The sequence below is a fragment of the Fundulus heteroclitus genome, unplaced genomic scaffold (genome assembly GCF_011125445.2).
Source record: "Fundulus heteroclitus isolate FHET01 unplaced genomic scaffold, MU-UCD_Fhet_4.1 scaffold_302, whole genome shotgun sequence".
Taxonomy (NCBI): Eukaryota; Metazoa; Chordata; class Actinopteri; order Cyprinodontiformes; family Fundulidae; genus Fundulus; species Fundulus heteroclitus.
In genome coordinates this window covers 12,171-38,430 of record NW_023396712.1, presented here as the reverse complement: position 1 = coordinate 38,430, position 26,260 = coordinate 12,171, and the positions used below count along the sequence as shown (strand labels likewise).

The 26,260-nt window shown below is 41.4% G+C and overlaps 2 protein-coding genes across 6 annotated transcripts; one reads left to right on the top strand and one right to left on the bottom strand.

Annotated features, from left to right (window-relative positions):
• Positions 1–5,702: 5,702 nt before the first annotated feature.
• On the bottom strand, positions 5,703–22,650 carry LOC105924520 (zinc finger protein 778). Of its 5 annotated transcripts, none has more exons than XM_036130221.1 (3): positions 11,567–11,674; positions 11,310–11,488; positions 5,703–7,616 (listed from the first exon to the last, which is right to left on the bottom strand). In XM_036130221.1, the coding sequence occupies exon 3, from the start codon at positions 6,872–6,874 to the stop codon at positions 6,017–6,019; it is 858 nt and encodes a 285-aa protein (XP_035986114.1). In that variant the 5' UTR covers positions 6,875–7,616; positions 11,310–11,488; positions 11,567–11,674; the 3' UTR covers positions 5,703–6,016. The 5 variants fall into 5 exon arrangements, with proteins under 5 accessions (XP_035986114.1, XP_035986116.1, XP_035986115.1 ...); XM_036130223.1 differs by having other exon boundaries at positions 11,310–11,485; positions 11,567–11,670; XM_036130222.1 differs by adding an exon at positions 10,704–10,797 and having other exon boundaries at positions 11,310–11,619.
• On the top strand, positions 13,771–19,924 carry LOC105924660 (gastrula zinc finger protein XlCGF57.1). The gene is made up of 3 exons (XM_036130220.1): positions 13,771–13,849; positions 13,942–14,060; positions 17,544–19,924. Exon 3 carries the CDS (start codon positions 17,559–17,561, stop codon positions 19,401–19,403), a length of 1,845 nt encoding a protein of 614 aa, XP_035986113.1. The 5' UTR covers positions 13,771–13,849; positions 13,942–14,060; positions 17,544–17,558; the 3' UTR covers positions 19,404–19,924.
• Positions 22,651–26,260: the final 3,610 nt, after the last annotated feature.

Here is a 26,260-nt window from a genome sequence, read left to right as displayed (position 1 = left end):
GAGGGCCGCCAATGCGCCAGCGGGCCAAGGCGCCAGCCAGCAGAGGGGGGCAGAATGTGGGGGGATGGGCTCCGCACCTAGCGGAGACTTGAGATGTTTTTTGGGAGAGGGAGCGGACCAGACCCGAACCTAAAAAACAAAAAACAAAACAAAAAACTCATTTACACCATCCCACCCTATTGCACCACTCACCACACACGGACTTACAAAAAAACCAAAAAGTACGCTGTACACACATTCCCACATAACACTCACATCCAACAATCCCAAGTGGGGGGGGGGGGGGGGGGGCACCACAATCCAACTATCCGCCTGCCTGTGCCCGACCCCCGATCCTGCCCCCGTACCAGACCCCCGTTCTCCATGCTGCGATTGGAGAACGGGGGTGTGGAAAAGACCCCGATCCTCCCTACGCCCACTCAGATGTTGTGTTGTTGCATGTTGTTCTCAAGTGTGTTTAAAACTGGGAGCCCCACCCCCCCTCCGGAAGGTAGCTGGTGCATTGTGAAAATGTGCGTTTTGAAAATGTTTGGAGTGAAAGTGTCTAAAATGCATGATAAAATTGGGGAGAGGGACGTCATCAGAAAGTGGCAACCTCCAGTAACACCCCCCTCCCCAAGGACCTACATGTGTGGCAGCGTGATGGAGCAGGCAAAGCGAGGAGTCCGGGGATGGGGAGAAAAGTACTGGGGAGCCTACAGCAGACCCGCTAGCGCAGTGCTTCTCAATTATTTTCTGTTACGCCCCCCCTAGCAAGAAGAAAACTGTTCGCGCCCCCCACTCCCCACCCTGACTATCCATCCCTGCATAACATTTTATCCTTATTAACATTAAAGAAAAAAAGAAAGACATATGGTCAAACTTACAAAGAATAACTTTATTAAATCGTGTTTTAAGAAATTAAAAAATAAATAAATCCTTGTTTAAACTGTAAACATGTTTGACCAACTAATTGCACCATTGCAAAATTAAATCAGATCAATAAATATTTAATTATTATAATAACTAATAAACTACAAAAACTATATACTATATATATATACTATATATATATATATATATATATATATATATATATATATATATATACTATATATACTATATATATATACTATATATAGTATATACTATAAAAATAATAACTAATATATATTCAATTCAGCAACATTAACTCAGGAGCACAATATATAAAACACTTGAACCTACAAAACCAAAATGAATTAAACAATTTATGCTCATTTTTTCTTTCTTTTTTTGATCAAAATGAGGAGGCAGTATCAGCTCCTCTGCTATGGTGTGGGGCTTTTTGCACTGCGCAATTTGGTACGCCACCTTATATGATGCTAACAGCGCTCGGTGGTTTACTGAAGTAGCCTTCACAAAACGGGATAACCGTTGGCAATATTCAGCACGTTTTCGCTGAAAAAACTCTAGCGGCTTATTGGCGTGATTGGGGTGTAACGTATTTAGGTGACGCGCTAATTTATTTGGCTTGATGCTGTCCGCTGCGAGCATTTTTAGAGACCAAACACAGCGGTCTTTCCTCTTCTTCAACCGTAGTCACCGTGAAGCCAAGCGCTAAATACGCTTCGTCGTATTTCCTCGTCTTAGCTTTCGGGTGACTTTCTTTTGTCTCATTATCTTTGTCTCTCTCCGCTTTCCTTTTCATCCCTGTTAAAAACCCACACCGGGAGACGGCACGGACCAGGACCGAGACAGGGGGCCGGACACAAGCCCACCAAACTGTCCACATCATCACACCCCCCACCACCCACTCGTAGATGCAACCCCTCCTCAACACTAACATTCAAACAACTCACCATACATACAACAATAGACATCCAAGCTGGGTTAGTCCGTAATCCCCCTCCCTCCCCTCCCCCCACTAGCAGAGTGCCAACCCAAAAAAGGGGAAGAGCATCTGCCCTAAGATGTTCATGACCATGCCCCCCTACCAGCTCAACAGGCCCCGAGGCCCCCCAGCACACCAGAGGACCCATGCAGGGGCAGACACCCGGGCGCGCGCCGGCCAAGATCCCAATCGGCATACCCCCCGGAACCCGAACCCCCGAGGCCCCGCCAGGGCCTCCGACCCACCCCGGACCCACCCAGCGGTAGCACAGCTACCAGGTCAGTAACCCTTGTTCGTCACCACGGAACTCCCCAAGAGCGCCTCAAGCGGCCGCTGTAGGCCACCCGTAGGCCTCCCAGACCCCAGGGTCAGACCCACCAGGCGCCCCACTCCGAGTGCCCCCCAGAGCCCCAAGGACCCCCCCTATCCAGCCACTGCGCCCTGCAGGAAGCAACACACCACCCCACCCCCCCTTCCACTAAGTGACGGTGCTGATCAAAGGAGTCCAAAGAGATCGATCAGATGAGGATGCAGATGCTGTCTCAAGATTAATATTATGCAACAAAAGATCTCTATACTGATTGATACTGAGATTTTCCTTACTTTTCCAATTCATGAGAATAGTTTTCTTTGCGATACAAAATGCAGTGAAAACCATGTAAACTATCTTTTTTTCCAGAGGGCTTTCCTCAAAGTTACCCAGCAAGCAAACTGATGGAGAAGGTGAAATCTTACACCTCAGGCACTTTGATAAGTCCTTACATATCTGTGCCCGGAACCATGAATATAATTATCAGAATGATTGCCTATGCAGTGTGGACAGATATTACATTGTGCAAAACCCATCATGAATAATCTTTGTCCTGTGTAGTGTACTCTGTGAAGGATTTTGGAAGGATACAAAAAGGATACAAAAATATTGTATTAGTTGTAAATTGGTGTTTCTAGTCAATTTGAAAGTTCTTAGACATATCTGAGTCCAGACGTTTTGTTCAAAGCTGACTGATAAATACTCTTCCCATTTCATAATAGGAAGAGATATTGAATCATCTATTTTAGTCAGTGACCTGTATGATTTAGACAGTAGTTTGGGAGGGGGGGGGGGAATCTAGGAACTCTAATATATTACCTTTAATATGCTGAAATTTATTTGTAATTATAGATTTAAGTTGTTCATATTCCAAGAATTTATTTTTACTAATGCCATATTGCATATTTAGTTTGGCAAAAGTGATAAACTCGGTTCTAAATATTCCAGGTATTCAATACAAAATTATTGAATATCTAACACCCTTTCTTTTTGAAGAAAAATTAGACAAACTCATGGTAAATGGACTGAACTTATATAGTGCTTTTCCAGTCATGCTGACCACCCAAAGCGCTGTACACTATAGCCACATTCACCCATTCGCTCTCACTAACGATCTAGGCAACTTGGGGTTAAGTGCCTTGCCCAAGGGCACATCAACATGTGGCAAGGGGAACCTGGAATCGAACCCACAACTTTCTGGTTGCCAGACAACTACTCAACCCATCAAGCCACAGTCGCCCCATGGAATAAACATCCTTGGAAGAAAAATATGTGCAAGGAGAAATGTAACATGCAGTATTTACACTAAATGCAGTTTTTGATTAAATACTCTATGAAATGGAATGGTGGTTTATTTTGATGGTCAGAAGTGCTGTTTTTGCACTGGTTGCATTGTTATGCCAAATTTTCCCCCCTAGGAGCACAAGAGTGAGATTCAACCAAACCACATTTGACACCTCAGTTTTACAGTTTAATTTTTGTTGTGTTAAATCCCTGTCCATGTAGACACCATTAACTATTAAATGATTGACTAAAAATCTAGTCAACATAAACTTCTTAGTTTGAAGCTAAGTTATTAGCTAATATTATTGTAATAGAACACCTAAGTAGCAACTTGTTTTTGTGTGCTCATTTGCTCCGTCCATCCAAATGTTCTATTTTGGAAAAAGAAGTGCAAATAAAACTGTTTTTTGTCCGATTCATTGATTAACTGTAAACAATCAATTAATCCTTCATTGAAATAATCGTTAGTTGTAGCCCTAATATAATGCTTATGTGCAAATAATATTTGGGACTCTGCACTTTGTGATTTTACCTTTCCTGCATCATATTTTTGTGAGTGCAGTACTGAAGCTGTAGCATTCCTCCGGCTTGTTAGATTAATGTTAAAGCCCCAGTGAGTTTCACAGCCCAGAATTCAAACAGATTCAACCAATCAGTTATTTTTTAATGCTTTCACATTGAATCCTGAATATATCTCAAATCAAATAATGTATTCACTTTACTCCCATCAGCTGTTGCTTTTAATATATAAGCAGAAGTTTCTGTTCACTCATTCAGTGCAGTTAGGCTTCTGTCTCTCTAAATTTCTTAGTAAGGGGTTACAATGAATGCTTGAATTTCAACACTTACCATAGACCTAAAAGTTTAGTTTTTTCTTTTCAGAATGAGAATCCAATTAAACTTAAGTTGGTTTCAGTACACAAATTATTGTTGGTTTAGTATTGAAAAATGCAATCCTCATTTTTTGGTGGTTGTGTTACCAAGGCTACCATCTCATGCTGTGACGTTGTCTTTGTGACAGAACTTGGTTTGTTCATAAACACACCAGGAAACAATAACCCGGATAGCTTTTAAGCTACGCCAATCAGACGTGTTTCCACGTAATCTGTTATGAAACGTTGTTTCAGAGACTGACTTTCAAAATGTCAGTGAACATAATACAACAACTTAAATAAATTTTAACAGTCAATATTCAACATGTACATGACATGTACATTCAAAAGAAGAGTTTTAATGTAAGATATGACCATAAAAAATTCCAACTTTTCCACATTTAACATTCATCTCTTCAGTACAATTCAACATAAAAAAAAATAAACATTTCAGGGTTACAGTCAAAGACAAACAGTAAACTTGTTGTACTTATTGAATTCATGCTAGAATTTAGAAAATTCTCTTGGGTTGTGTTCACGTCCCCAGATGAAACTGAACTCTAAAGGCATGTTTTGAAACAAATCAACCAGACAACCTAGACAATAAAGCTATAGTTGGTAATTCTGTTCAGAAACAATTTTTATTATACTGGGTAAAATGGTCCTTCCATCCTGAAAGTAGTAATAATTTTGTTATTCACAAAAAAGGTAAAAAAAATCATTTCTGTAGGAGCTGCAGCCCTGTAAAACTAATGAATCCATGCCCCTTAGTCCGTAGTGCATGTATTTGACAGTTGACTGCGCATTTTAGTGTTTATGTATCCGGTTAGCCAAGCGGCTAGGTTAGCTTAGCGTTAGCCGTTCATTGTAGCTATGCTGCTCTCACTGTAGCTTTTGACCTTGGCTGAGAGTTGCATGAAGCAATCCGCGTTCATGTTTATAAGAAGAGGAAGGCATCAGTAGAAAGAAATGAGACCAGAGTGGATTTGGGAGATTATTAAAATGCGACCCCCCTGAAGAGTGGAAGAGCAAGGCTACACAGTCTTGCACATGCGCAGTCAAAAAGGGACTTGGGGAAACTTATGAAAAAAAAAAATCTCCGACCCTAGCTTTAAAAACACACATTACATCCACAGTGAAACATGGTGTTCGCAGCATCATGATCTGGGGTTTTCTTTATAAAAATTGTTTTTGTCAGGGTTGGTTAAATGATAAACTCTTTATAAAACTTGTTTTTGTCATGTTTTATAAATGATTAATTAGAATAATAATTGATCTCACAATGGAGAAATTCACTTCTGCATTTTAACCCATCCCCTAAAGGGGAGCAGTGGGCTGCTGGGGAGAAATTGGGGGTTAAGGGTATTGCTCAGGGACCCAGAATGGCAGCTTATGGGAGTTGAACTCAGAACCTCTGGGACTGAAGCTCTGTGCTCTAACCACTAGGCCACCACTCCCCAAACTGACCTGTATGTTGTGTTTAGCTAATTTACAACAGTCGATTTTAATATGTATCTGAAGAGTGAGGCCTCTCATCACCATGGATTCTCATGTGGACACTTGGATTGCTTTGCTTGAAGAAACATTTTCTACACATCAGACACAGGAAAGGCTTCTCACCTGTAGGTTAGCATGTGATCAGCCAGATGACAACTGTTCCTGAAAGACTTAGCACACGCTTTAGAAGCATGCAGCTTCTCACCTATGAGTTTTCATATGTTTATTCATATTACTACAATAAGTAAAAGATTTATCGCACACTTTACAATGATATGGCTTTTCACCTGTGTGAGTTCTCATGTGAACAGGTAAATAATTTCTTTTACGGAAAGATTTGCCACAGACTTTACATAAATGTGGCTTCTCGCCCGTGTGAGTTCTGATATGAGCGGCCAAGTTACTACCTTTAATGAAAGACTTTTCACAGACTTTACAAGAGTAAGGCTTCTCACCTGTGTGTGTTCTAATGTGAACATTTAAATTTCTTCTTTTGCGGAAAGCTTTACCACAGACTTTACAGCAATGTGGTTTCTCATCCATGTGCGTTTTCATATGACGCATCAAATTACTGTGGTGGCGGAACAGTTTCTCACAGTTCACACATGAGAAGACGTTCTCGTCTGTATGAGTTTTAATATGCATACTCAGGTGACCTATCTGGGAAAACCCTTTTGCACAAGTTGGACAGGAAAAAGGCTTCTCACCTGTGTGCGTTCTCATGTGACAAGTCAAACTACTACCATCGCTGAAAGATTTATCACACATTTCACAAGTGTACGGCTTCTCACCTGTATGAGTTCTTATGTGCTTACTCAAATTACTTTTCTGGGAAAACTCTTTTGCACATGTTGGACAGGAGAAAGGCTTCTCACCTGTGTGAGTTCGTAAGTGCATATTCAGGTTATCTTTACGGGAAAACCCTTTTGCACAAGTTGAACAGGAATAAGGCTTCTCATCCGTATGAGTTCTTATGTGTTTACTCAGGTGACCTTTAAGAGAAAACTTTTTTGCACAAGTTGGACAAGAGAAAGGCTTCTCCCCTGTGTGGGCTCTCATGTGGATATTTAAAAGACTTTGACTGGGGAAACCTTTTTCCGCAAACCATACATGGTAAAGATTTCTGGCCTGTATTCTCTCCAACTTGATTAGTCAAACATCTACACTTGGTGAAACATTTACCACATGATTCACAAGGTTTATTGGTCTTATGTCTTTTTAGTTTTGAACCATCACTGTGATCTTTGGTTTTCTCTCTTCTCTTTTTACGCTTTAGCTCTTCATCTGTGTTTGATCCTGACTCTTCGTGATTATTATCCTGCTGATGTTGCTTCTCACCTTCATGGGAGTCTGCATTGACAAGTTGCTTTATTTTCTCTTCTGGTTCATTTGTGTCATATTTTAAATCCAGAGGAGTCACCTTAAAGGTGCCAGCCTCCTGCTTCACTACAAGCTGCTCCTCATCCTCATTACTCCAGAGATCCCCATGTTCCTCTTTAATCTCTACAGGTTCTGGTTCCTCCTTTGTCACGTTCATCTGTTGCTGTTCAGGTTCAACTTGAAATAGTTTGTCACAAGCAGAAAACCCTACAAAGGTTTCTGTCTCCTGCTTAACAAGTTGCTTTTCATCTGGAAAGATACAGAGTCCAAGCTGTTCTTCTTTAATTCCTTGAGGTTCTGGTTCTTCCTCTTTCATGTCTTTGGTGTTTGGTTCCTTCAGGTTAATAATGAAGTTCCTCTCTTGGCCACTGGCAGATTGATCAGCAAGAACCTTCCAAGAGAACAAGATGCTGTGAAATGTCTGAGTGAAAAACAAAATAAATTAATAAGATTTACAAAGTAAAGTGTAACTTTCATCCAAACCCAGACAATGTCACTGCCTCCCCATCGACGCCCTTAATTGAAACTCTGATAAAAATCACTCCACACAACTAGGGGTGGAAATTCGCACCACACTAGCCAAATGCGGATACATTTTTAAAGAAAGTGGTAAAATTGCAGAATGCACCAGCCAAGGTGAAGGGTTTGCAATTCAGACAGAAAACACATCATTCAAATTGTAGTTGATCTGTTGGGGCAGCAGTTTGCCTGAGTTGCTGCTAGTCTGTTCATAATGCATCCAGTAACAAGAAAAACTAAGCTAAACCTTTCGCAATGTGGGGTCATGTTCTTTGTGTTCCCAGTTAAAAGAATATATATACTTTACTATATTCCAAACACATTCACAATTTCAATGGTACGTTTTATATATGCTAAGAAGGGTATTATATGTAACTATATGAAAAGTATACTAGCATCATGCTTGTACCAATTTTGACATAAAAACTTTTTAAAAACAATATGCAATTTCTAAAGTGTACCACTGGAACTTTGTTTTAAAACATGTTTTATTTATATTTTAAAATGTATGCTCAAAATGTACTTTATAACAATTAACTTAAAGCTTTTTTTCAAAGTAAACATTTTAATATGTGGAAATTTTAGGATATTTTAAATTATATTTGAGTGTAACTTGAGTAAACTTCCTCATGGTAGCATTTTAGTAAATTATTTGTACATTTCCTTTGGAATGTCAACATGTATTAATGCAAAAATACAGAGCTCCAGTCTAAAGGCTCCATCAGAAAAGGCAACAGCTCAACGGTTTTTTTGGCCACATTCCCTCCCAACATGGCTGCCGTGTCATGGCTCCCTCACACAGGCTAACTAGCTAGGAGGCATTGTCACAGATTGTGAAAAATGGTTCGCTTACCAGTCAATTTCATTTTATTTGTTCACAGAACAACTCTAAGCAAAGGGTCCAATTAATGTCCCACATATCCGTTATTCAGTTGTGTTTTTCTCTTAACTGGTTGCTTCTTGTTGTCGACAGGCAGTTTCTCAGCTAGCTCTGAACCTAACTGGTCGCTCTCAGGCTGTTGTTGCTGCTAAATAAACAAAGACTGGCTGCTATAGACAAGTAGCAAATATTCAGCTGTTTTAATGTAAACCAGAAGAACATGTACTGTATTTTTCGGACCTAAAATCCTTACATTTTCTCAAAAATTGATGGTGCCAAAAGTAGGACAAGGTGCATCGGTTATATACAGTCAGTGTGTCCCGTTTATACAGTGGATCAAAAAAAAGAAATAAATAAGAAAAATAACAATAAAAGTACAAAATAGAAATAAGACAGGATGTCTTATGTACATTCACGGTGACTTATATACATATATATTGACATATATTCAGGTGGCAATAGCAGCAGAAGGGTGGGGTATATAATCCGTTGTGCATTATATACGATTACTGTTGTGCTTACTGGCTGATTTTATGTGGTACAATGTGCTCAGAAATCTGTTAAAATGTGTAAATACAACTTTGGTTAGCAAGGGAGCCAATCCGCACAATGCTTATTAGGAACATTATGGTACACTCACAGACATTATATACGTAGACGCCTGATTGGGCGCAGGTTTACACGTCGACGTCACCGTCATATTGTATGTGGCAGAAGATAGTGAATGTCTATGTTCCCTGTATATATGTTTTAAATATTTAGATAGAAAGATATAGATGTAGTTTATATACACTTGTAAAGAAATATATATAGATTAACTGAGAGAGACTGGCAGAACAGAGAGCTATTGATAAATAGGTGCGTGTTTAGTATATATACATATTTTTATTTTATTTATTTATTGAGAGAGAGAGAGAGAGAGAGAGAGAGAGAGAGAGAGAGAGAGAGAGAGAGAGAGAGAGAGAGAGAGAGAGAGAGAGAGAGAGAGAGAGAGAGAGAGAGAGAGAGAGAGAGAGAGAGAGAGAGAGAATTAAAGAGATAACATTACTAATATGAGAAAAAAAATTCATAGGAGAATAAAGTAAAAAAAAAAAGAGAGTTGAGAATTAAGGTGGAACATTCCAAAATAGTCACAGTTTGCAGAACTATTTCAGTCCTGGAGTAATAGGGCCAGGTTAGATTCTTATAATTATTTGTATTCTTTATGAGAATAAAGCCAGGAGAATGAAGCCAAAGGGATATGAAAATAAATTCGTAATATTACAAAAATAAAAATATTCGAATATAAAGTATATTCTGAGATCAAAGTCCCTCTGATACTGTTTAAGTGACTGAGTAACTGCAGATTAGCCACATTCAACATGGCGGACACTCTGACTCATCAGCAACATAGGCAGAACCCGCCCAATGACGAGGAGTCTACGTTTATAATGTCTATGGGTACACTGTGTCACTACCTGAGAGGACCCCTGAGCTGTCTACAAGACTGCCTGACTGTAATATCTAACCTAGAAGAGCATTCATGTAAGGCACATACTTGGGCGTAGGTCACTCTGTTGAGGTCCGTGCATACAGGTACTACATTCAGAGCTATGACTGCATACGCAGTGTCGTACTACAAACTTCTCTGCAGAAAGAAGTTTTTACATCGAACTGTTTCATATGTGACACTGAGATTGATACACTGAGCTGTTCCAAGCAGGCGGTCTCCAGGATGCATCATCACAGTCTCTCTGTTCTCCCCGACTGCTGGAAAAGAAATGGCTCTAATCACACATTTTAACATCCGTTCCGCCACTACGATCATTTAATCTGTTATTTAAATGTGGTAATGTGTTTTCCGAGCTGTCTTTAAATGTACCATAAGCAACCTCTCAACTCTGCTAACGCCACGGATCCCAGACGGGAGACGAGATGCTGAGCCGTGCTTCTCAGTGGGTGCCAGGATGTTCAGCCAACCAGCCAGAACCATCAAAAGGCAGAAAACTTTACGCAGTTTTTTTCAAAATAAACCATGGAAGTTGACTAATGCAGCTGTAGCTAAATGATGACTCGTTAATAGATGCCAGTATATCATGCTAAGCTAGTTAACAACAATACTATTGTTACCGAAGTCAGGGAGAGCAGAAGCCAGAGGTCGTGGATGGCGCTGCTGAGTCTTCACGGGTAAGCAGAGGCTACTATTGCTGAGTGAAATATCTCTCTGCAATGAAAAACCAATCAGCTATCAGGAGATATTCAGAGTAATTCTCATCCACATACTAAAATATTTCTAATCTGTATCATAATAGGCAGGCCCAGGGAAAAGACCAGACAGTGACAGTTTTAATTGTTAAATATTCATGTTTCAGATATAATTTGACTTCTGCATTATTTGCTTTCTTAGAGTAACCAGGTAGATGCCATTTCCCCTTATCTTGATTAATTCTGCACATCTGTTACATGTGACTAAAATATGGGCTGTAGTTTTGTCACTTTCTAAACCTATATGGCATATTGCCCTGTTACCTGGTTACTTCCGTCCCACATCGTGTGATGCATAATAATTTACTTACAGGATTCTTTTTTTTTTTTTTTTTACTAAACATCTCATGTTCAGTGTTTTCATTTGGAGGATCATCGTGTCAACTCAACCAGAGTTTGGCAGCTAAAGCCATAGATTTTGTTAGTTTAAAGAACTAAAGTCGGCCCCCTGGCGCTGTTCACGCTTCTTACCGTCAGACTCGCTTTTGTTCCTCGGGGAAAAGCCTCCAAACAGCCCAGAGTCCAATAAGTGTCCAGTGTTCTCAATGAGAAGTCACTTTTTCCCTTTTCCTCTAACAGGAAACTTCTCTGACCGTTAGCTTCTCAGTTAGCTCTGATGCCAACTGCTCCCTCGCAGGCTGTCGCTTCTTCTAAAACGGAGACAAATAGCGGTTAAGACGAGCTGCACATGCTGTCAGAGTCTAGGAGGCTTTAGCTTTGTCTCTTACCCAGTTCTCTGGTTGGCAGCTTGAGGTAATGAGTCAGAGTTGAAATTCTCAGACGGCATTTTTTTCCACAAGCTGCTTCTTCTTCTTCTTCTTCTTTGCTGGGTGCGGCGGAGCAGCAGCCTGCCCCTACCGGTGGGGAGGGGGATGTGTCTGGTGAGGCTGGAGTGAGAAGCCTGTGTCTGCAGACCCGGAGACCGCAGTGATCCTTTATTTATTTATTTATTTATTTATTTATTTATTTATTTATTTATTTATTTAAGAACAAGGCACGACAATTAAACAGAGGACAGTGTACTATATAAAAATAGTATGGGGTTAACTGTGGAAGCCCATTTCCACCATTCTGATGGGAAAAAAAAAACTTTTATGTCATAATTATGAGAGAACGCTTTTTTTCATCTGGGCTTCCATAGTTATCACACCATGAACAGAAATTCAAATAAGACACTACAGAGAGTTTTATTAGCCTTACAGTAACTGAAAGTAGTTAAGCAATTAACTTTTAAACGCCACAATGCAAGGGATTTTCCTCCTGAATTTACATTTGTGCATTAAAAAGTTAGCCAAAAATGAAATGTATTAACCCATGAAGGTCTGGACTTGGAGCCACACTCAACTAATGGCAGTCAGACGAGCACATGGAGGTCTGTGTGGCCCCCAAAGAAATTATTTCTTATTCAGTTTAAAAAAAAAATCCTCATTAAACATATCCTCACGAAGACTCTCTCACACAAACTAATATGTTCCATTTTTCTGAAATTGTGTCAAGGCTATTCACAGACTGATCTTTTTTCATATCAGACTCTGTAATTTCACCTGTCTTACGTCATTTTTTCATGAAAATGATCACAGTTTGCAAAAGATTGCACTTCAAAGTAGGGCTGCACAATAATCGCATTTGCAATATAATCGCGATTTAAGAAAACGCAATTTCCAAATCGCAGATGTTTGCAATTTTTGGCTTTGTAACAATTAGTGAATCAGACGCGTCCTTTAGGTGTCGGTAAAATGTTTAAAGTGGGTTTGCCTCTACATGGAAGGGAATACAGTTACAGCAGTGAGATAATCTATTTTTATTACTTGTTTTAGAGTTTATGTAATCATACATAGCATTAAGTACAGGTCAATAAGTTTAATACATAGACTTGCTTGGTGGTTGCACTTTATGTTCAACAATGATCGATCTCCAAATCAATTAAAAGCTGTTCTCTTAAAAAATATTCTGATTAATTGTAACATTAAAAGTTCTTGTTTAAAATAGTCCTTGTTTACAAACATATTTATTTAAAGGCCATTTTTGTTGCATGTGGTTAATGCAGAGAAAAGTCTAAATTGCATTTTTGGTTGAAATATGTAGGCAGAACGCAATCATTTCTGCTCCAAGTTTGGATGCTGTGGGTCTTTTAGTGAATAATCCGTACGGCGAGGAAACAAATTGATTTGTTGTTTTTATATGTTTAAAAAGACATGATAAATTAAACTGGAAAAAAATTGCATTAAATTGCAATATTAAGATAAAAAATTAGTTCAGCCCTAGTTCAGAGGGTTGCACTTCCTCTGCAGCAACAGTAGTGGTGACCACGGCAGGGTGGTTGTGTAATGGGGAAAGGTTTGGACAGGGGCCCCCAAAAATAAATGTTTTTATATTTATATCAGGTCTTGGGATGTTTAAGACTTTTGTCATAGGGTCCATAATTCCTGGCGCCACACCTGGTCCATGGTGCCCATGGCCTTAGCAGCACTGGAGATGACAGCCAGAGCTGCCAACTGTCCCAGGCACTAGCTGACCGTACAGCGACAACTCCTAGAAGAAATGTTTTTAATAAATAGGGACACATTTGAGATAATCTTTATCTCAAAAGCGTCTTTTGAGGTTTTTAGCGGGACTAAACAGAGGGAGAACCGGTCTGAAAGTGTCATGAAGGACAACACTTCTAATAACTTTTGATAACAATAGTGCCATTCATACGGGAAGCAGATTTCATGCTATAATAAGCCTCTTCTTATTGGTTACGTGTAGCCATTATCTCTATGACAATCGATTCCTTTGTTTAGAAGTTTCACATATTTATTAGTTTATAAACATGTTATTTTTATTATGTTCATAATCATATTAAGTTTATTCAAACACTAAAATGATATGTTGAACAGTAGCTAAAACATCTGGAGAAAAATAAATGTTTGTGGAGACGGAACCTTTTAGGAGCCACTACTGTTTCTGGGGAAAACGTCCGTGTGACTTCCGGCTGAAATTAATGACGCGCTAGCAGCGTTAGCTTCCAGGTTTGCTTGTTTATCGTCGGTCAGAAGTCTGTTTTTGCTGTAAACTGAATATTTCAGCGTCTGCAGCAACAATATCTTCGCTTCATCTCCAGAGAGCGACTAACTGCTGAATAAATATTCAGAACCATCGTCCAGGAGGAGGAAGAGACCGAGCATCAGCTCAGACTGCTGGATAGCAGCTGGAGAACCCGAACCGGGTCAGAACCTCCAGGTATGTTAACTGGACGCTGGTCTGAATGAACGTAACACTGAACTACAGAGACCAGGGAACTAGTTCATGGCGCGGAGGAGGCCGAACTGTGTCTAAACGTCAAGTGGCTGCGTGGATTTTCTTGTTATCTCGGTTATAAGTCATGCACAAAGCATCCTGGGCCTTATAGTCCGTGGGCCAGAATCTGTAGGACGCTTCCTTAAGAAGTTTCGTATGAACTGTCAGGGGGCAACTTTCTTTCACTTGGATAAGTTGCTACACATAGCAGTGAACTCAAAACACCAATGTTCCCACGTTTTCACTTGCACATTAATAAGTTATAGCCGATAAAAAATCTAAACTGTGGCGCTCCGGTCGAAGAGGTCACGTGATTCGATTTTTGCTGCTCAGCCAATCAGATCGCTGTATTGTCAGCTGTGCGCGTTCACCAGTTCATCATGGCTGCGCTCGTAAGATGTTTGTATGCATTTGTTTCCAGACGAAGAAAGCCCAATAATCGCATTTTCTGGTGCCAGCTGGCTGAGATCTTGATGGCAAGAAAAAAGAAATAGCCCAGAACATCCATCCATCCATCCATCCATTTTCTAACACGTTTATGCCCGCTGGGTTTGCGAGGTGCTGGTGCCGATCTCCAGCTGTCAATGGGCCCCTTCGGAATTTGTAGAAGTTTGTATTGTATTTTTGAAATCAATAAAAGTTTTAACCTACAGCTTTGTTAAGTCTAAATATTTTAAATTTCACATTCTAATAAAATGAAATTGATTTTTTTAAAACTCCTAATACATTGTTCTATTTTTAAAAGAGACATATCTCGTTTTCTTAATATAGTTAATATCTCTATATGGTTCTTGGTTGAATTAAAATATTATTAAATCTGATAATTTTGGCTGTACCTTTATTCAGTGCTCATTTGATCACACGTGAAATCCGCTCTATATGATCCATTCATGCGGGTCAAAAAGAAAAGAAAAAGAAAAAAGACGAACAAGCAGACAGCTGTGATGAACTCAGGAAGGTGGATTTTTGGTTTAAGCAGACAGACATGCGACAATCTAATAACATAAAGCTAATATTTTCGTGACACATGTGGAAATGACCACAGAGCCGTTTTCTTTCTCATAACCTGTTACATTGAGTGATCAATCGAGTTTTAACCGACATAGCAATCCTTAATGATCGCACTAACAAGTGTTACATTTTCATTTTTTTCACACTAACTGAACGACAATGTAACGACACCATTGCTATATTTCGTTAAGAAAAGTAAAAGATCTTCATTTCCACGCCTAATAGGTTGGAAATGAGGCGGAGTTGACTGGATTCATTCTTCCAGCTGAATGCGCTCTCGGCGCAGGGAATACAAATCTGCCGTGGATAAGTCGTTTGGCACGACACCTGTGCAGCAGGTCTTGGTGATATTACAGTAAATTGGGCAAAAGTCTGGACTATTTCTGCCCTGCGATGGACTGCCGACCTGTCCAGTTTATACCCCGCCTCTTGCCCATTGACAGCTGGAGATAGAGACCGGCACCTCGCGAACGCAGGGATAAGCGTGTTAGAAAATGTATGTATGGATGGATGGATGGATGGTCTGGGCTATTTCTTTTTTCTTGCCATCAAGATCTCAGCCAGCTGGCGCCAGAAAATGCTATTATTGGGCTTTCTTCGTCTGGAAACAAAAATACATACAAACATCTTACAGGCGCAGCCATGATGACGTGGTAAACTCGCTCAGCTGACAATACAGCGATCTGATTGGCTGAGCAGCAAAAATCGAATCACGTGACCTCTTGGACCGGAGCGCTACAGTTTAGATTTTTTTTATCGGCTATAACTTCTTAATGTGCAAGTGAAAACGTGGGAACATTGGTGTTTTGAGTTCACTGCCATGTGTAGCAACTTTTCCCGGTGGAAAAAAGTTGCCCCCTGACAGTTCATACGAAAAGTCACCCTACAGATTCTGGCCCACGGCCTATTAAAAGAGCTTTTAAAATGAAAAAGAAATGTTGGGACGAGCGAGGAGGACTTTTAGCGAGCCTGTTCACATTGGCGCAACAAAGTCGCCACTCGCCACCTCTTTTTTTATTTCAACAATAAACAAGTTCAGTCAGGAGGTAAGACAAATACACTGACAAACATTTGTGCTGAGGTTTGACACACACACACACACAATATATATATATATATATATATATATATATATATTGTGCCTTTTGGCGAGAGGAGGGATGAATAGGATGAAAATATTGCTTAAGGTCAATGAAATAAACATTAAAGTCTAGCTTTTTTTTTTTTTTTTTTTTTAGACATTTAAATGTATGCAAGTGAACTTTGGCCAAGATAATTAAGAAATTTGATAAGGAAAGGTTTAGGAAACATTTTACTTTGCAGCTAAAAAACAAATAGAATGTTTTCCCAACAAAGCTGAAAATCTTTCAAAATATTTGAATCCACATAGTTACAAAAGTGCTGCCAGAAAGTCTTAGAGTATGGACACAACCAGAACAAATGTGTAAGAGATTCCGGAAGAAGATCACAAAAAGTGCAGTTCACAATAATATCAGATTTGAACTTTTTTAGGTAGTCTTTGATAAATCCTGTGAATGAGTTTGAATAAAACTTCTTTCACCTTGTTAGTGAGGAGAAAGTGATTAAGTTACAGCCAAGTATGTTTCCAGGACACATCAGTCACACAAAGTCGCCACTTCTGCTTGCTGTCGCTGGCCGGACATTATCACTGGCGTTAGCATAAATACAGCAGCACAACAACGATTCCGGAGATCAAACAGTAAATTCGGGATCATGCTGGTTTGGTCAAATACCCATTACTCCTGTAAAATCGCCTTGTATTTCTTCATATCCTAGAAAGGCTTCTTATTCCATGGCTACTAGTTAACTGGACAGTTGTGGCGTTCACAGCCTGAGCTCGGTCGTCTTGTCGGCCATGACAGTCTTCATAAACTCATTCCTAGTCACTTGATTCCAGAGATCAAGCTGTAGGTTTAGGTTCATACTAGGATGGTTGAATACCCATAACTCCCACAAAATATTCCTCCATTGTTTCATGCTCAAAGAAGGCTTCTTCTTCCAGGGTTACAAGTAAACAGCTGGAAAGTAATGATGTCCTTGATTCTTCTGCTGTTGCGTGCTGTGACTAAGTACTTGAGGCAGCACCATCCACCAATTTAAACCCACTTTGGCAGTTATTGACAAAAATGCTGAAAACAAGTTATTCAAGTTTGAAGTTGGAGAAATTGGTCTCTTGAATGTTATTTGGAAGTTCTTAACCAAACGATGTTCCAGCTTTGTCAATATTTCTAGATTCGATTTGATTTCTGCCCAAATGTCCAAAAATATTCTCTGTTAAGTAATATATTAACTTTATTAATAAGGTACCAATTGACAATTAATCTGGTCTTATTGCAGATGATTAGTCCCATCATTTACTACATTAATTTTATTCTATTGTTCTTCGTTCCTCAGGCCTTCCACAGCATCATGTCTGCCACTTGGCACGTTCAAACAGACCACTTGATCAAAGCTGAAGACAGGAACTCCAGTGTTGACCCCAAGATACCGGACACCATAGAAGTAAAAGAGGAACATGGAGAACCAGAAACACAGCAAATGAGTGAGCCGAAAGAAAAACCAGAACCTCAACCAATTAAAACAGAACATATTGAGCTGTGGGTCTTTCAGGATGAAGGGCATGTTTCAGTGAAGCAGGAGACACAGAGCTCTATCGTTACTCATGCTTATGAGGAAATATTCCACAATGTACCAGAACTGCACCCAATGATGGAAACAAAGAATGAACCAGAACCCGTACAGATTAAAGAGGAACCAGAACCAGTGAAGATCAAAGAGGAACAGGAGTATCTCTGCAGTAATCAGGGTGACGATCAGCTGAAGCAGGAGACAAACAAGTGTGTGGTGACTCCTACTAATGAAAATTACGACAATGCTGAACCAGAATCAAACAATGACCATCCCCTCTCTGCAAATTGCCCTGAAGCTGAGACCCGACATCAGTCAGGGAGCAACCAGATAGCCTCGGGATCACGTAGAGATAAAGATCTGCAGCCAGAGAAGAGACATCTGGACACCAGAAATCACAGGGACAATGCAGACAATTTAAAACTAAAAAGTCATAAAGAACATTCAGCTTGCTGTGAAATATGTGGTAAATGTTACGGGACACAAAACGACTCTTGTATGCACATGAGAATCCACAGAGATGAAAAGCCATATCCTTGTCAAATGTGTGGCAAATCTTTTAACAGCGCAAATCATTTGAAAAAACACAAAACAACTCACACAAGCGATAAGCGTTATCCTTGTCACTTGTGTGATAAATCCTTTGGACGAATTGACAATTTGACTGCTCACCATAGAATTCACACAGGTGAAAAGCCTTACTCATGTAATTTGTGTGATAAATCTTTTCGACTAAGTCACACTTTGACTTGTCATCTTCAAACTCACGCAGGTAAAAAGCCTTATCCTTGTAATTTGTGTGATAAATCGTTTCGACAAAGTTACACTTTGACTTGTCACCTTAGAGCTCATGCTGGCGAAAAGCCTTATTTATGTAAGTTGTGTGGCAAATCTTTTGAACTAAGTCAAAATTTGAATGCTCACCTTAAAACTCACACAGATGAAAAGCCTTATTCTTGTAATTTCTGTGATAAATCTTTTCGATATAATCACTGTTTGACTCGTCACCTTAGAACTCACACAGATGACAACCCTTATTCTTGTGATTTGTGTGAGAAAGCTTTTGGAACAAAGGCTATTTTGGTTCGTCACCTTAGATCTCACACAGGTGACAAACCTTATCCTTGCAGGTTGTGTGGTAAATCTTTTCGACATAATCACAATCTGAAATGTCACCTTAGAACTCACACAGGTGAAAAGCCATATCCTTGTCATTTGTGTGAAAAGTCTTTTAAACAAAGTAACGATTTGACTCGTCACCTTAGAACCCACACAGATGAAAAGCCTTATTCTTGTGAATTATGTGCCAAATCTTTTAGAACAAAGGCTGCTCTGGAATGTCATCATGTTACTCACACAGGTGAGAAACCTTTTTCTTGCACCTTGTGTAACAAATCTTTTCGAAAACGTTACTCTTTGACTCGTCACCTTGGAACCCACACGGATGAAAAACCTTATTCTTGTGAATTATGTGCCAAATCTTTTAGAACAAAAGCTGCTCTGGAATGTCACTGTAGAACTCACACAGGTGAGAAACCTTTTTCTTGCACCTTGTGTGGCAAATCTTTTCGAAAACGTTGCTCTTTGACTCATCACCTTAGGACTCACACAGATGAAAAGCTCTAGTCTTGTGATTTGTGTCAAAGTTTTCTAAACAAAGTAACGATGTGACTGGTCACCTTAGAATCCACCCAGACGGCAAGCCTCCTTCTGGTGATTAGTTTTGTGGAATGACGTGCAAGGGGAGGTTGTTCCATATGTTCATGCAGATATTAATGAAAAATTAAGGTCATCTAGGACCCTGAACTCCCCACCCCCAAAAAAGCCTGCATTATTATTTATTTATTTAGTCAGGAATAAGCCACCCATATGTAGGACTAAGAACATGAATGTATCTGTAATAACTTTGCATTACTCTAATGATTAAAAATGTATTTTTTTCTAATGCACATATTATTTTATTGTGTGTTATCTTATAGCGTATTCACATTATGTTGTTAAATTGTAAAAAGATCAGATGTTTAATTGAGATTTCTGTATGAAACATCTATTTTTAAGATATTAAAATATTGTGGGAAACTAGGTTATGCATTTTCATTAGGTTTGGTAGTAGTAGTAGTAATGGTAAAATTAACTGAAATACATAATGATTATTTCATTTACTGAAATTAATAAGTTTTTTTTATTAAATTCTGATTTAAAGGTATACTATGCAACCGGGGTTGATTTTCCAGCGAGGCTCCCCCCAGAGGGCAAAAGTAAAAGTGCACTGTCATAAAGATGCTCAGCTGTTCTGGTTTCTCCGTCAAGCCAGGCGCGGTTGTTTTGAGCTTAGCAGACAGGCGAACGCAACGAAAAGTAAAAAAAACGGCAGTACAAACAATGACTAACACAGTGAAAGTATGAACATCAGGCTTCCCGCAGCGCTATCTTGGCGAGGCGGCCGCCTTGCCGCGTTAACACGCGGTTCTTTGTTGTTGCTTTCACGCGTGCATATAGTGAATGGCAGGGCAAAAACACATGGAGTTCTCGCCGTAAAGCAAGACCGACTCTCGCGGTGTTGCACGAGAGTTCTGAGCCTGTGGGTGCGGGCAGAGAGCTCTTGCAATTGCAAGTACGGTATTTCCCCCACAGACCACCAGGGCGGCCGAGAAAACCTTTGTTCGACCTGAAATAACTCATTTAATCATTCAAAACGGTATGGAGCACATTAATTAACTGAAAATGTTGCATAGTATGCCTTTAAGATCTAAGATAAGAAAAGTAGTCTTGACAACTCCTGAGTAAATCAGGTCTACATCCAGCCTCGATGCTGATATCTGCTCTCGCTTATTGTGTTATATGTGTTCCCACTCCTGAATTAAAAGCTTTAATTTGCACATCTCGGTGCTGGATCTTAGTCTCTGAATCTGGCTCTCTGGGTGTTAAGATGCAAAACCCCACATAGCAAAATTTATCTGGATGTCATGATGCAGCTTTTTCTGCTGCAACATGCACATTTTCAGGGCACCTTTCACCCGTCATACATCCCAGTCTCCTCCCCAGTTCAGTAATCATCCACACCTGTCAGCCAGCATTCAGCACACCTGTCAGCCTCACCATTTAAGATCACTGTATTCAGTCCTTCATTGTCTGTTCGTCTGCTTATTCCTGCTACCTCTGCCAACTCCTGTCACCGTTGCTCACCTCATGCAGTCTCGTCCAGTCCCAGGGCCCTTCAGTCCCGGGGCTGTTTGGAGATCCTCTCCTCGCTCAGTCCACCTTGGAGGCGGGTAGATGTGGTCGCTCAGGTATGCAAGCTGTGGAAAAGTCAAACCGAGCTCCTTCCTCTTTTCAAAGAGACGGGGCTGATGGAGGAGCTGGAGTGAAACCACAAGGCTGCTGTGGCTCAGCTTTTCGGCAGAGCGCCTCCTGCCAGACCCTCGTTCTCCGCCGCTGCTGCCTCCTCCATTCCTGTCGCTTCCGCCGCTGCAGAGTCCGCTGCAGCTCCCGTCACGGATCCAGTCTTGGCTCATGTCACTCCTGCTGCTGCTCCTGCCGATGCTGTTCCCACTTCCTCATCACCAGCTGCAGCCACTCTCTCGCCGCCCGGCTCCTCTCGACGCAGTCGCCGGGCTCGTCGATGCCGGAACACACCCGCTGCTCAACCTGAGGCTCAGCTGACTAGCACTGCTGCAATCCCTCCGCCTGGAGATGACGTCACCTCCACGTCCCTGGTGAGTCAGTCAGACGGCGTTGCGGCTGCCCCAGCAAGCCAGAGCAGAAAACATCTTGTTCCCCGTCGTCTTCGTCACCACCTCCACGACACTCAGCTGGCTCCCTGGGTGAAGTCTTCAGCCACTGGTCGGAGATCCACTCCTCGTCTGACCAAAGCTCCCCAGATCCATGAGACCCAGCTGTGGGACTTCTTTTATGGGGATAGGGATCACCTGCTTCCCTGTCAGTCTGCACTCACGTCAGAGGCAGAGGTTTTTTTATTCCCTCACCACCGGCTTCAACAGAAAGCCCAGTTACAGCTCATCCCGCAGTCAAAGGTTCAATTCCTGCTCAGTCTGCAGCCAGAGACTCTGAACCTGCTCAGCCCACAGCAAAAATATCTGAACCTGCTCAGCCTTTAGCCAAAGACTCTGATCCGACAATAGACCCCTTGCATCTGACGTCACAGTCACGTGATCGGGGGTGCGCGCCTCCATCTTGGTGGGCACGCTAGCCTGACAGCCCGTCTACTACATGACAAAACGGGTGATTTAGAGCGTACTTTTAGTTTATTTTTGGAATCTAAACAATGCCTACGACTTGTTTTGCTCCCGGTTGCACAGAGAGGCATTCCAAATCGTTGGATGTACGTTTCTGTCGTTTACCAAAGGATGAGGAAAGAAGAAAGAATTGGATATTTTCAATGAAAAGAGCGCAGGCAGACCCTCCCAATGGACTGGGGGAGCCATCATACTACGAGAGAATTTGCAGTCTACACTTCATCTCCGGTAAATTACAACTTAATTCTGCTCTAGTCATTGTTCTACTTAAATAGCGGCGGAGGGGAGGTAGCTATCGCTACACAGGCCGGAGAAGCGGCCCGTGTAGCGATAGCTACCTCCCCTCCGCCGCTGTCTGTAGCAGCAACAGCGGCTTCTCCGGCCCGTGTATGGATCGCTACACGGGCCGGAGAGCCGCTGCTGCTGCTCCAGACAGCGGCGGCTCTCCGGCCAGTGTAACGATCGCCACTTCCCCTCCGCCCGTTCACAGGCGCTAGTACTTCTGTGTTTATGCTGCAATGTCGCCGACACCCCCACCCATTTTAACAAGACAAAAACACCAAATTAATCCGTAGTGAGTGATTTTTTTTTAACCTACCGGGCGGGTCTTCCTCTCTGCTTTGTGCTGTTACACAAACATGTCTGAACATCCATCCATCCATTTTCTGACCTCTTAATCCCTTATGGCGTCGCGGGCGTTGCTGGAGCCTTTTTCCTGATATAAAATAATTGCAGCCGTCCAGTGGTTTCAGGGCTTTCGTGCTCTCTCGTCTGTACTGGCCTGCGTGTTTATAAAGCAGCTGTGTCGCGGTACGAAACCCTTGGCCAGCATTTCACAGACTCGCTCCGTCCCTTCAGGCTTTTGCTGTGTGGATCTGGCAATCTGATACCATCAACCATCAACTTACTCTTAAAACGATCTTGTGATACGTTATCTAAAGAAGAAAAATACCTGGAGAACTCGTCATTTCGTCAAATGGCGTGCCAACCAATATGGCCGCCACGCAAGGGGTTCTGGGTAACGGAGTCACGTGGTTGCAAGGGGTCTATAGAGTCCTGAGCCAAGGACTCAATTGCCAGTCCGGCGTCCGACGCGGTTACGGAGCACACCGTTACGCCGTCTACCATCGACGCAAATCTGATGAATGTCGAATTCGAACTTACCAGCAACAGCGACAGATCGTAAATAGGTGCCTATAGTCAAAATATGTCTGTTGTCTGTAGATTTATCCTGTATTTTCTTTTGAAGATATAGAAAGGTGCAGAGATAAAACCCACTCTTACTTTTTTATCTAAGATACTCTGCCTGCATCATAAAACACCGCAAAATGATACATTCAAGAAACTGCAGATAAATTTCTTGTATTTACTCTGCACTGGAAGTAGAAGTGTCACTGACACTGACAGCATTTCAAATATTAAATTCAAACTTCAACAAATGTACAACTGGGCTATAGTAACTTTGTGTAGCCCATTTCATGAAATTTATCTTAACATTCCAAACACATTTCTTACATCATATATCTGAAGTGTAGATAACAGCTTCTCCTTTCCTACAGTTTTCAGACAACTAATTATTTTCCTAACAATAGTGAGTTGTCAATGTTTAAATGTGCAGTAAACCTTTATACATTAGCAGCATGGAGGACCCAATACTGTACTTTGAGTAAGACGGTGACACCATGACTGAATTGTTACATGAGTGGTTGTCCATTTTATCATTGAAATGAGAACACATTAATATAGTATTGGTATATACTAGTACGACTATTAAAGAACAGCAGATTAAACTTTAAGATATGTAAAGGCCTATATTAAATAATTTGTGCGACCACATCAACAGATTAAATAAATGGTTACTTTTTTGGTGTACCAAATTACCCTCGTAATGATGAAATATGTTCTGGGCTAAATCCCTGATGATAAGAATGTCTAGCTTCGCCCCTGGTTTGTACTAATTTATTAATGGACAGTGTGGATACCTTTGTACAATAAAACTAATGTAAATAGTGTTCCTCGGTTTTATTTGTCTTTACCGTAATTCTAGAAGTGGAAGTATTCAAATAAATAGCAGTTATTGTATGGAACCCTAATTATGCTATTATAGCTAAGCAAAGGTCTAAATAAAATATAGCAGTTCTTTAGGCACCATCTAGTTTTGTTATACTATATATCATGCAAAAGAAATAACACCTGCTATTAATACCTGAACTGCCTCTAAGGGTAGGCAAAAAATGAAAGCAATAATAGCAACGAAATATTGGTAAAAGGGAAACCCTCACCTTTTTTTCCCCAGGTGGCTGTGGCTAACAATCTGAATTTTTAATAGCCTACAGTTTTTTTTTTCAATCTTTCCTGCGGTCTTCAGAAATCCTGCCTGGCACAGAATATTTAGTTTTATAAAACACATTAGGTTTTTGTTGATAAATTCATTATACTTCAGAATTAAATGCTATTTTCAGAATCAGAATCAAGTTTAATCGCCAAGTACGTTTGCACTTACAAGGAATTTGACTTGGTGTTGATGGTGCAGACAAAAAATAAGAATACAGTAAAATAAGTAAAATGATATATACACGGAAGCTGTATACACTCAGCAGACTGTGCATCAATGTAACACAGAAGCTTGTAAGTCCTGAACGGGGGAGAGAGACAGTTTCCAGATTCATAGGTGGCTCTTGGCCTTGTTCATAAGGCCGGTAGCAGATGGGAAAAACTGTTCTTGTGGCGTGAGGTTGTGGTCCTGATGGACCGCAGCCTCCTGCCAGAGGGAAGTGACTGAAATAGTGTGTGACTGGGGTGCGAGGGATCAGCCACAATCTTCCCTGCACGCCTCAGAGTCCTGGAGGCGTACAGGTCCTGGAGAGATGGAAGATTGCAGCCAATCACCTTCTCTGCAGACCGGATGACACGCTGCAGTCTGCTCTGGTCCTTAGCAGTGGCACCAGCGTACCAGATGGTGATGGAGGAGGTGAGGATGGACTCAATGATGGAGGAGTAGAACTGCACCATCATTGTCCTTGGCAGGTTGAATTTCTTCAGCTGCCGCAGGAAGTACATCCTCTGCTGGGCTTTCTTGGTGAGGGAGTTGATGTTCAGCTCCAACTTTAGGTCCTGGGAGATTATAGTTCCCAGGAAGCCGAAAGACTCCACAGTGTCCATGGTGGAGTCACAGAGGGTGATGGGGGTAGCTGGGGCTGAGTTCTTCCTGAAGTCCACAACCATCTCCACTGTTTTTACAGCGTTGAGCTCCAGGTTGTTCTCCCTGCACCAGGTCACCAGATGGTCAGCCTCCCACCTGTAGGCGGACTCGTCACCATCAGAGATGAGTCCGATGAGAGTGGTGTCGTCCGCGAACTTCAGGAGCTTTACAGACTGATGACTGGAGGTGCAGCTGTTGGTGTACAGGGAGAAGAGCAGAGGAGAAAGAACACAGCCCTGGGGGGAACCAGTGCTGATGAGCTGTAAATCAGAGACATGTTTTCCCAGCTTCGCATGCTGCTTCCTGTCAGACAGAAAGTCTGTGATCCACCTGCAGGTGGAGTCGGGCACATTCAGCTGGCAGAGCTTCTCCTGACGCAGAGCTGGGATGATTGTATTGAAGGCAGAGCTGAAATCCACAAACAGGATCCTGGCGTAGGTTCCTGCAGAGTCCAGGTGCTGGAGGGTGTGGTGAAGGGCGAAATTGACAGTGTCGTCTGCAGACGTGTTGGCTCTGTAGGCAAACTGTAGGGGGTCCAGGAGGGGGTCTGTGATTTCTTTTAGGTGTGAAAGCACAAGGCGCTCAAAGGACTTCATGACCACAGAGGTCAGAGCGACGGGTCTAAAGTCATTAAGTCCCATGGTCCTTGGCTTCTTGGGAACAGGGATGATAGTGGAGGATTTGAAGCAGGCTGGCATGTGACATGTCATTAGTGAGGTGTTAAAAATGTCTGTGAACACTGGAGACAGCTGGTCAGCATAGTGCTTCAAGGTGGATGGAGAGACAGAGTCTGGTCCAACACCATCTGCAACTGTGAGGAATTGCTCCTAGCCATCTATGGATACTCCTTTTTCTGAGAACTGAATGCTCAATTGTTCTGTGTGACTGAACTGTTATTTTATGAAGTTGAAGGTCACATTGCAGTTCGCTTCCCTGGGAAAAAATAAAAGGGGCGACAGGGATGCACTTCGGAGCGATGGAAGACACGTGTTTGAGTGTGTTCCTGTCGTTCTCCTTGCAAGAAT

Excerpts from the sequence above, each read along its gene's own strand:
- LOC105924520 (XM_036130225.1), bottom strand. The coding sequence starts at position 6,874 with ATGAGAGCCCACACAGGGGAGAAGCCTTTCTCTTGTCCAACTTGTGCA.
- LOC105924660 (XM_036130220.1), top strand. The coding sequence starts at position 17,559 with ATGTCTGCCACTTGGCACGTTCAAACAGACCACTTGATCAAAGCTGAA.